This window comes from Otolemur garnettii, unplaced genomic scaffold (genome assembly GCF_000181295.1).
Source record: "Otolemur garnettii isolate 467f Iridium unplaced genomic scaffold, OtoGar3 scaffold00179, whole genome shotgun sequence".
NCBI classification, from domain to species: domain Eukaryota; kingdom Metazoa; phylum Chordata; class Mammalia; order Primates; family Galagidae; genus Otolemur; species Otolemur garnettii.
Genome location: NW_003852574.1, coordinates 686,978 through 697,671, shown reverse-complemented (window position 1 = coordinate 697,671; position 10,694 = coordinate 686,978). Strand labels below are relative to the sequence as shown.

At 52.9% G+C, this 10,694-nt stretch overlaps 3 protein-coding genes across 8 annotated transcripts in view; 1 reads left to right on the top strand and 2 right to left on the bottom strand.

Annotated features, from left to right (window-relative positions):
• SHISA5 (shisa family member 5) overlaps positions 1-4,015 on the top strand; it is a 31,732-nt gene extending 27,717 nt beyond the window's left edge. For 2 of the 3 annotated variants that reach the window (XM_012811906.2, XM_023519558.1), the window contains exons 4-6: positions 2,125-2,240; positions 2,418-2,630; positions 2,806-4,015. In XM_012811906.2, coding sequence (XP_012667360.1) covers positions 2,125-2,240; positions 2,418-2,630; positions 2,806-2,885 — 409 coding nt within the window. In that variant the 3' untranslated portion in view covers positions 2,886-4,015. Of the gene's footprint in view, positions 1-599; positions 805-2,124; positions 2,241-2,417; positions 2,631-2,805 lie in introns of those variants that run through there. The other variant, XM_012811907.2, reaches the window with a different exon arrangement.
• A 238-nt stretch (positions 4,016-4,253) lies between these two features.
• Positions 4,254-5,653, bottom strand: TREX1 (three prime repair exonuclease 1). Its single transcript, XM_003800560.3, has 2 exons — positions 5,573-5,653; positions 4,254-5,268 (listed from the first exon to the last, which is right to left on the bottom strand). The coding sequence occupies exon 2, from the start codon at positions 5,240-5,242 to the stop codon at positions 4,298-4,300; it is 945 nt and encodes a 314-aa protein (XP_003800608.1). The 5' UTR covers positions 5,243-5,268; positions 5,573-5,653; the 3' UTR covers positions 4,254-4,297.
• Positions 5,654-6,220: 567 nt separating this feature from the next.
• ATRIP (ATR interacting protein) overlaps positions 6,221-10,694 on the bottom strand; it is a 25,013-nt gene continuing 20,539 nt past the window's right edge. The window contains exons 9-13 of one of the 4 annotated variants that reach the window (XM_012811905.2): positions 7,948-8,084; positions 7,696-7,787; positions 7,178-7,258; positions 6,766-7,018; positions 6,221-6,372 (exon numbers count right to left, since the gene is read on the bottom strand). In XM_012811905.2, coding sequence (XP_012667359.1) covers positions 6,305-6,372; positions 6,766-7,018; positions 7,178-7,258; positions 7,696-7,787; positions 7,948-8,084 — 631 coding nt within the window. In that variant the 3' untranslated portion in view covers positions 6,221-6,304. Of the gene's footprint in view, positions 6,373-6,520; positions 7,019-7,177; positions 7,259-7,695; positions 7,788-7,947; positions 8,085-10,694 lie in introns of those variants that run through there. The other 3 variants (XM_023519557.1, XM_023519555.1, XM_023519556.1) reach the window with 3 other exon arrangements.

Genomic DNA, 10,694 nt, shown 5'->3' with positions numbered 1-10,694 from the left:
ATTCGAACCCGCCACCTTGGGTGTACATGGCTGGCGCCTTAGCCACTTGAGCCACAGGCGCCAAGCCAGATTTTTCTTTTCTTCTTTTATTATCTACTATAACATACATACAGGAAAGTACACTCAAACACAGTTTAGCCAAGTAATTGCAAAGTGAATTCCTTTGTGATCCCAAGAGCTACAGGAGCTATGATGGGGAAGTGGCCCTGGTTGGATGGCCAGGGGAACATAAGGAGGCAGATTAGTGACTTGGGGAGTGCGCTGGTGGGAAAGGAAGGGCAGAGGGTTCAGGCTGGACTTTGCTGATTGTGTGTCAGCCGGGGCCCCAGGGCTGTGCTCCAGGGCCTTGGTGGAGGAAGGTGCCCATCCAGGGGGATGGCTAGAACAGGGCTAGTGGGGGTCGGGAATATTAAGGCAAACAGAGGCTCTATGTCTCTTAGATCCCCCAGTGTGCCATCCTGGGCAGTGGGCAGACAGACGGCTACATTTGGAGGCCGGACTCTTACAGGCACGGCTCCCAGAAGGCGGCTTTGGGAAGGCAGCCAGGACGCCTGGCTTCTGCTCCTCCCCTTTTGGCTCCTTGGCTGCTAGCACAGCTGCGGTGCCTGGGCCATACTGTGTCTTTAAGAGGGTGGCTTCGGGCCTCCGTGTCTGTCTTTCCTGCTGCTGACGTCATCTGGAAGAGATTTGCTTTACTTTTGCCCCTTGAAAGGGGAGGAGATTGAAACTGAGTGGCCCACGATGGTAAGAGGGGAAGTCCCAGGGTGCAGGAAGCCCCTGGGTGAAGGCGCAGGCTAACATGGGGTGAGCATGGGTGCCATACCGTGTGTGAGAGATAGAGAGAAATGGAGAGTGAGCTCTCTGGAGATGATGAGGGCCCTATCGCAGAGTCATTGTGTGTTAGTGTGTGTGTGTGTGTGTGTGTGTGTGTGTGTGTTTCTCTTCCTGCTCTTGGTTGGGCAGGAAGACACCTATGATTTGATGGTCCTGTCTTGGGGGCATTGTCTTTGACTGCATAGGAGCTGCCTGGTGCTTTTGAGACTTGAACCTGGGATGCAAAGGGCCTATTCCATCTGTCCAGGATTGTGTGGGTGGGGCCTTGTTGAGGTTACACCATCCTTCTGGGCTGTGAGGTGAAATCCCCTGGACCCAGGGAGGGACCAACACCCTCCCTGGTCTTCTGAGGGCACAGGTGCCGTAACAGCTAACAAAGCTCCTTCAATTTTTGAATGTGTCTGGTGCAGTTACCAAGCAGTTACCTTTTATTAGAGTAAAGCTTGGCCTCTAAGAGCATTAGAGAAGAGTAAGGGGTCTGTCTGTCTGCCTTTGGAAGTCAGATTTGGAAAACTTCCAAGGCAAGGCCCTCCATTCCAAGGCCAGGGTCAGGCAGGGAAACCTCTTGCCTTCAGTCCCTCTGAGTCGCCCTCTGGCTGAAGTGGCCATGCTGGTCAGAGTTGGGGAGCGTAGGGATATGTGTAAACATCAGGCACAGTGCTTGATAGAAGGCACACTTGCAGTGAGAGGCCCCTGTTACTATAGGGAGCCAGAAGCCCTGCCTGGGCTATGGTGGGAGTCAGAGAAATGCTGTAAGCCTTTCCCTGCTATTCTAGCTACACCAGCTTTCGTCCTCCTGGAGCTTCTACCCATTCCCCCCCTCTCCGCCCAACCTGTGCTAGAGGTTTTCTAGAGTCATTTTATCTTCAACATCTGCCTCTTATACTGGACTATGGGCTCCCAGGGGCCAGGGTTGATTGTCTTGCCCACCACTGAGTTTTTGCCTTAAATCACACAATGCCTGGCTTCATGTGCGCGATACCATGGGGTGGCTGGGGTGGACGAAGTACCTATGGGGGAAAGGACTTGAGGAATGCCCTCCTATGCTCCTGAGGGCAAGGTGAAGGCAGACTCAGGGTGAGGTGCTTTACATAGACTTACAGACACCCCCATTTTACACATGAGGAAACTGAGGCTGAAACAAGTTCAAACTACACTACCAGGGAGTTGCCATATCTGCATTGTGCAGTCTCTTCTGGCAAGGGGGGTGTCCCCTGGGAGTGGGTGAAGTGGGGATGCTGGTCCTGGGAGGCTGTGAGAGGCCCTGGATCATGACTGGCTTTTTGGCAGGTTTGGAGCTACTGTAGCCATTGGCCTGACCATCTTTGTGCTCTCTGTTGTCACCATCATCATCTGCTTCACCTGCTCCTGTTGCTGTTTATACAAGATGTGTCGCCGGCCACGTCGTAAGCATGCTCAGCCCCACCCTGCCCTACTGTGACTCCCCTTGTGTGTGGTGGAGATCCCTGGGTGGGCAAGGGCAGTGCCAGAGCCCTGCTTTGGCTAAGCTGAAGGGAGGAGTGGCAAGCCTGGCTCTCACGGCCTAGGGAGATAAAGGGTCCTGACTGGGATTCTCTTTGCAGCGGTTGTGACCACTACCACGGCCACCACGGTGGTACATGCCCCTTACCCTCAGCCTCCAAGTGTGCCACCCAGCTACCCTGGACCAACGTATCAGGGCTACCACCCCATGCCCCCCCAGCCAGGGATGCCAGCTGCACCTTACCCGACGCAGTACCCACCACCCTACCCGGCCCAGCCCATGGGCCCACCGGCTTACCATGAGACCTTGGCTGGTGAGTGTCACTACTGACTCTGACCCTTTCTGGCCTCCCAAGCTTCTGCCTGCACACCCCCAGACACCCATTCCAGAGTACATGGCTGAATAGGCCTCTGCCCCCTTCTGCTTGCCTGCCACTCACACCACACCCCACTGTGCCCTTTGTCAACCAGTGTCTTCTCTGTTTTCAGGAGGTGCAGCCGTGCCCTACCCTGCCAGCCAGCCTCCGTACAACCCAGCCTACATGGAGCCCCCGAAGGCAGCCCCCTGAGTGTGCCCCTACCTCTCTGGCTGCCACTTGATTATGCTGTTTGTGTGGGTGGTATGCAGGCATGGTTCCTTACTACCTTGCGTGTGGTGTGTGTGTTCTGTCTGTACATGTGGCTTCTTCTGATGCTGATGAGGTGGGGAATAATTCTTGCCAGAGTGGGCTGGGGGCAAACTTTGTTCTCTTCCTCCTGTGAAATTATGCTTTCTGAAATCTGAGCAAAATTCAAAGGATGGGGTGGGAGTTCTTTTCCAGCTCACCCTAGGGTGACTGGTGTGGCCTGTCGTACTAGGAGAGAGTAGCATTATGTGGGTATGGTGTAGATGTGTTTCAGCAAGATGGGCAGCCACTGATTGAGGCTGTGGCTTGTCCCCAGGGTTTGGGGGGCCCTTTGCAGAGCCAGGGCCACAATGTAGGGAAATAGGTAAGCTTGAGATCTGGCCAAGCTGGGTTTTAGGCCGTTGGATAGATGTTTCACTGCTCCTTGGAGCTGATGCCATGCAGTGGGAGTTGGGTGGCCTCCTGATGCCAAAACACCTCAGGCAGAGGACCCCCTGCCCCCGACAGGTGCCTGCCTGGATTGCCCCTGCTTCTTCCCTGGGACCACTTGGAGGGCCACATCCACTCATGGCCTGGCTGCCACAGGGAGTTTTTTGCCCTTGCTGGTGCCAGCCCCTGACACAGGTGGGCAGGGTGGCCTCGGTCCACTGACACACTCAGGTCTCTTTCCTGGAGTGTTTGTTTTTACTTTTAGCCAAACATTTTGTGTGGTTTTCTGTTTTCAGATGTGTGTGAGAGTTGATGTGAAACTGAAACCCCCAGGTCCTGGAGGGAAATTGACAGAGGGCCAACTTGACAGCTCTGATAGTCCCTGGTATCTCAATACCAGTGTACAGAATATCCAGTTCCTCTACTCCACCCCACAGTTTGTCCTGGCAGCAGGAACACCTGGGCCAAGGGGCCATCTGGATCAAGGAGGGGGTGTTTGGTGGCAGCTCTGGCCCAGACATGAATACCTCCGTGTTCCTTGTCCCTCTGTTGATGTCTGACCAGATCTATCTTAGCTTTGTATTTGTCACTGTTTCTGAGTTTAGTGTCTGCAACTTTGTTTATAATAAATGCAGATATTTAGATCTCCTGCCCCTTTCTTCATACCTACTGAGATTAGGCACTAGGCTGTGTACCCACTCACTATTTGGGTTTCTGTTGCACTAGGATGTTTTCACTGTCCTGCTAAGGAGCTAAGATGTTTTGACAGTTCTGCTAGGGAGAGTGAAGGACAAAGACTGTGCCCACCTCTGCCTCCCTCCTCAGGTCCTGAGTGTGGACATAGGCCCAGGCTGCCAAGGAGGGTAGGAGCAGAGTGACTACTCAGTGCTAGGGGAGTCTTTATTAGTCAGATTTTCATTCTTGACCTACTGCCCAGGTGTGGCCAGGGATAGTCCATACAGCATGGCTACTGCCAAGGTCAGGAAGGCCAGAAGACCCAGTGGGGCAAGCAACCCCTCTTTGGGTGGGGCTTCAGGGCCCTCCACTGGAGAAAGAACCTTAGGTCTCCTGCTCTCACCAGTGCAGAGATTTGTGTTTCTGACTGTGGCCAGGGGTGCAGCGACTGCGACAGCAGATGATCTTGGGTTGGTCCCGGTAGAGGCTGTGACCCCATACATGGGCTTGACGGTGCTGAAGGGCTTGGCGTGAGCATCTACCCACTGCAGTAGGGCCTGTGGCTTCCACTGACAGATGCTGAGGAGGGCTAGGACGTCACCCTCGGCTGTGTGTGAGTCTGGCGGGGCCTGCCCATACAGGCGCGTGTAGATGCTGCCTAGGCTGTAGCTCTTCCTTGGGCCATGTTCTGAGGGGTTACTGGCTTGTTCCAGGGCCTTTAGGGCAGCAATGCTATCTATGCAGAAGGCACCATCCAGAGCACTGGCAAGGCCCAGCATGGCTAGCTCTGCCTGGAGCAAGGGGAAGTCATAGCGGTCACCGTTGTGTGCCACGAGACACCAGGGCTGTGGCTGGCGCTGCAAGAAGGCTAGGAGCAGGTTGACCAGGTTGTCATTGAAGCGTTGACGCCCATGTGCTGCCAGTACAGCTGTGCTCAGTCCTGTGATCTCACTGGCTGCAGGGCTGCAGGTCTTCCCCGGAGCCACGCACAGGGAGAGCTTGTCCACCACACGGGGTGGTGGGGGCACCATGGAAAGTGGCCCTTGAGAGGTGGGGGGGCTCTCCAGGGCACATCTGTGGATGGCCAATAGGCACAGCTCCGTGACCTTGGGCTGAGAGAAGGGCAGGCCAGTGGCCTCCAGGTCCAAGAAGATGAAGGTCTGCATGGGCTCTGGGGATGGGGCCTGTGAGCCCATGGTGGGGCAGGTAGCTGTCGCTGAGCCTGGGGAGGAGCATGGGTTGGGGTGGGCATGAGTGCCCAGCGGAAAGATCTAAAGTAGGTAGGGTGGGGGAAAGGAGGTAGGCAGAAGCACATCTTAGGCCTTCCCTGTACAATCTGGCCTATTTGAGCTCCAGGAACCATTTTCAGAGCAGGAAGTTGGGAGAGGGTAGGGGTGGTTTCCTCAGTGGGATGAACATGTAAAAGGGTCCCTCTTTACGAGGACTTGGCTCCCCACCTAGTGCTCACAGTCTGAGGTGGGGGGAACCCATGGCCTTCCTGCCCATCCCTTTAGGGGTCCACTTACCGTAGCAGCAATGACTCCTGACTCCGACACACTGCTTCCACACACTGTCTGCTTCCCGTGGCTGGCAGCAGTGGCGGGAAGCAAAACTGAAACTCAGGCCTGGACCCGCCCACAGGACCGGGTGAGCCAGGCCCGCCCTGTTCTATCAGCCTGCCTGGTCTGCTCCTCTTTCAGGAACATTGGTCCCTCCCAGTCACCCCAGAGGCCATCTGAGATTCACAGCTACAGGCCTGCTGGCTGCCACAAAGCCCAGGGATCCTCATACCAGTGAGAGTCAGCTGGAAGAACTGGGGCTGCAGTGCCAGGTTAGCTCCAGGTCTCAGGCACTGCCGAGAGCTCCTGCCATGGCCCTCTGGTGCCTACCTGCTGCCCCCACTTTCCTAAGCCTTCTAGGTTTAGGCCTGGGCCAAGGGCCACCTCCTTCCCCACCACACAATGGTTTCTTCCTATGGCCCCAGCCCAAAATGGCATGACTCAGAAAAATTCCACTGGCAGGGCAGGGCTCTTTCCTCAGGGCAGATTAGTTAGTTACCATGGGGACTAGGTCTCATTGCAGCCATATACAGGAAGAAGGCTCCCGGCCTCCCTCCCTGGGCTCCCAAACACATCAGATTCAGGAAACACTACAAGGTTGGCAGGAACTGCCGGTCATTGGTCATTGCTTTTAATCAGTAGATGAGATGAGAAAAGCAGCCACGCTGGTGCCACCATGTGGCCAGATGCTTGTCAGCCTCAGCCACAGTCCATCTCAGGGTCGTCCACATCGGTCTCTGCAGCACAGAGATCATCCAGGGCTGCCTCTGAGCCAAAAGGAAAAAGGTCCTATGGTGAAGGCCCAAAAGTGCTAGGGACTGGGGGAGGCCCCACCACTCCTCCCCCAACGCCCACAGGAACTAACCAGTCCCTTCCACGCCCAGGCCTTGCTCCCTCAGCTACTGTAAGCAAAGTGATACAAAGGCAATTCAGACACGGGTATTTCTGGAAAAACCGTGACTCTGCCAGGCCGACTCAACGGATATGAGCAATATGCTCAGAGAAGAACCACAGTAGGAAGGCAACGAAAATGTCCTCAGTGCCAGAAAAGGCTGTGGTGGACAGAACACTGCTGGGGTAATGACAAGGAGTCTGACTTGTCCTCAAACATAAGAGAGAACTCACACATGGGGCAGGGAGGGGCCCTCTTGCCAGCTCACCTTCACAATCTGTCACGTCAGGAAGCCCTCGAATCAGCATGCTGACCCCCGGCATCACCTGGTCATACTGGTGCAGGACCTCCACACAGTGCACAGAAAAGAGCTTGTCCTTCTGGGATAGGCTGTGCAGCAGCAGCACTGTATCCCGCAGACACCGCACTGTCCGCTTCTGTTGGTCAGTCTTTGGGGGCCCCCCTGCCCTCCGCACTGTTAGCCACTGTCTGTGCAACATTACTGTGAGAGCTCTGACCACCTGGTGGAGACAGAGGGAGCAGGCTTAGGCCTAGTCTTGTGTCCTATGCTCTAACAACCTGCTCAGCCTAGGTGAGGAGGGTTGAACTGGGCATGGGGTCCTTGCACAGGGCCACCTTATCCAACAGAGCTATCACACTGTTGGCCCCTGCTCACTCACCTCCACATTGCACTGACAGTCGGAGCCAGTTATGGGCGGGGAAGGGCTCTGCACACCGAGCTTAGCCAGGAGCCACACGGCCTAAAATAAGAACAGTTTCTTTTCCACCTGAGGTAGAACAAGAACCCAGTACACAGACTTTCTCAGCCTTCTACAGGACTTCAGTTGCTTTAGCAACTACCTGTCTGTGCAAATGGGGTCCAGGAAATGGTAGTGAGGTCCTCCCAGGCCAGACTCATTACCAGCATCTGCCTCTTCAACACACTTGCCTGCAGGCCCACTTCCAGCCATCGGGTCCCCAAACCAGGATAGAATTAGTTACCAGGCAATTTTGCCAAGTTCCATGATAACCTGGGGTCCTCCTGCATTTTATCTTAGTGTGGAGCCCCCAAACTGGGTTTACCACTCTAGCTACTTGATATCAAAGCTTCCTTTCTCCCCAGGAAAAGGAGATTCTGTGGGTTTTTAGGATGGGTGGGGTGGTAAGCAGTCTCTAGAACGGACTCTGGAGGATTTACCTCTTGTTCCAGCTGAAGCCACTGTGTCTCCGAGGCCACTTTGTCAGGCCGCGATGTGATGTACATGTACAGCAACAGCAGGAGGCAGCCTTCTGAAAAGGATGTCCCTCTTCTCACTTAGGGTCTCCTTTCTCACCTTGAGTCTGGGCTACTAGCCACAGAAATCCTCGGGAGGCCCCAAGCTCCATCCCTGCCACAGCCCTTCCCTCCAATCTGCAGAAGCAGCCCAGCCGCCCACCCACCCTACTTTACCCGATTGGGAACAGAGCTGAGGAGCAAGCTTGTCATGGTCTGCCAGGAGGGAGAGGAACTCAATAGTCAGCAGCACACTAGGCAGGGGTGTCTCTGGGCTGAGGCACCGTGGCAACAACCGGAACATGCACTGGAACCTAAAAGATGGGGGCCCACAGAGACGACACCCTCAACCCCAATTACACAGTCTACTCTTACCTTATTAGTAACAAGAAATTACAGCAGGGCACTATGAATTAGAGGCTTGTTCAAATGCTGGCCCAGCCACCTTCTAGCTATTATGAACAAGTGGGTGTTCTCACTGCAAGGCTGCTGTGGCCTAGAGAAAACAGATCCTTATCTGGGACAGCATTACCCAGTAACTGGGAGATGCACCCCTGGACCTTCTTATGTTCCAGGCTCTTCCCTGCCTTGGCCCTCTAACAGAAAATGGAAGTCATAGCTTGCACAAGAAATATTCTGTGTCTATCAAAGGACTGGCCAGAGGTCCAGAGTGACACACACAGACTTGGCTATTGGTGAATCTCACGAGACCCCTCACATCTTGGCTGAGTGTGGTGGCTTCATGCCTGTAATTCTAACACTCTGGGAGGCGGAGGTGGGCAGACTGCTTGAGGTCAGGAGTTTGAGAGTATCCTGAGCAAAAGTGAGACCCCCACCATCTCTACTAAAAACAGAAAAACTAGCAGGGCCTACTGGCACATGCCTGTAGTCCCAGCTGTTTGGGAGACTGAGGCAAGAGGATTGCTTGAACCCCTCTAGCCAGGGTGACAAAGTTAAGACTGCCTCAAAAAAAAAAGAAAGAAAGAAAGAAAAGAAGCTGAATGCTCTTTAGATGCCAGGGAATGCAGGGAATGTGGAACTCTATAGGAAATTGTAATTTAACTTGATTGTTACCTGATCTCATTACTGGGCTGCAAGTGGCCCCTAACTAATCTGCTAAGTCCACCTTTATACATAACACAATGGTTTTCAAGTTATTTTTGATAGCTTCAAAACCTTCCTTTTAAATGAAATTTTATGCAGAGCCCTGATATCCAAATAGATAAATCATGCTGCTTTGGTTAAAGTTGGGGTAAGAACTAGGTAGTCGAAGTACCTCGCAACCCTGGCTCCCTAAGGCTACAAAAATGCACTAGGCCTAGGAAGGCAAAGATGATCTGTTTCTAAGCCTGGGTAGGCAAGGACATCCTTTACAAGCCCACTGAGGGACAGAAGAGACTACAGCCTTCTTGGCTCCTGATTTTGCATCACATGCTGCTTTAGAGTCCCAACAACACCCCTGACCCCAGCTTTCAGTCTAAGGTCAACAGGAAGCTGTGTGGAGTGAGGTTTAGCTTAAGCACCTAAGCAGGAGGGAGTTCTGAAAAGCAGCACTGAGTGGGAGATGACATCAGATAGAGATGGGGCAATGGTTCAGGAGACCTACTGGCTTAAAACCTCAGCATGCTCCCTATAGGTTTTCAGTTTCCCCTGCCTCAATTCAGGGCTTACTCACTCAATAAATACTGAGTGCTTTTAAAAAAAAAAAATACTGAATGCTTAGAGTGAGCAGTCTCTGTGCTAGGTATGAAGATGCAGGGCCATGAGTGTGTCACATGTGCCAGTGAATAGAAGGCATCTTGCCTGCAGTGAGCAGCCATTATATTTTTGAGTGTCTCTGTGGGCAAGCTCAATAGGAATGATGGTGTGTCTACAAGAGAATTGATAAAAACATGGTTTCTGGAATTCATTCATTTACCAAATAAGAAACGAAAAGCCACTATGAGCTGGGCCCCTGCTGGGTGAAAGGCCTGCCCCCCAAATTCTGCTGTCCACACTGCACTGGAATACTGTGTCCAGCTCTGAGTACCACCTTTAGGATGGATGAGAACCACCTTGAAAATATTCAGGATCCAGAAGTGTTTTTAGGAAATATGAGAGCCAAACGAGTGCCAAGCTGGGCTATGAGATGACTTAAGATATGCTGATGGAGTCATTCCAACGTAAGAACTGACCTCTTGCAAGAGTCCTGGGCAGGAGACTGGATTACTGGATGAGAGTGTGAGCTGGATGGTGTTTATAGTTCCTCCCAATCTTGTGCCCCTGGAATCCCAAGTTAGTTATGATAATGTGTTCATTAGTTAACTATACTACCACTTCCAACAAATATTAAGAAAAACAAACAACCTGAGATTCATGCTAGAGGTGGGCACAATGATGATCGTCAGAGACTCTCCACAAGGCCAGCTCATAGGCTGCCAACCCTTCTATACCCTCTACTCCCTTAAACCCACTAAATATGTGGTTGTGATATGGGATCTTCACCTGATCCACAGCTCAGGTTCAAAGGCTTCTAGGTTCAGCCTTTGTCCTGGGCAGGATCTTCTTCCATAGTGGCTAATAGCCTCCTTTTATCATGAGTGCCTCTTGCTTACCTCTTATTAAGAAGCAGAATGAAACCAAATAAACCACTTTCTTGGTTCTCCTAACACCTGGCCCCACTTCCCATCACTTCAGAACTTTTGGAACCAAGCCTTATAACAGAGTAGATAAGTCAAGATGTGAACAAAGTGCAAAGGCCACAAGTTAAACTTTAAAAGGTCAGATAAGGCTCAGCACCTGTGGCTCAAGCAGCTAAAGTGCCAGCCACATACACCTGAGCCAGTGGGTTCAAATCCAGCCTGGGCCCGCCAAACGACGACGGTTGCAACCAAAAAACAGCTGGGCGTCGTGGCAGGCGCCTGTAGTCCCAGCTACTTGGGAGG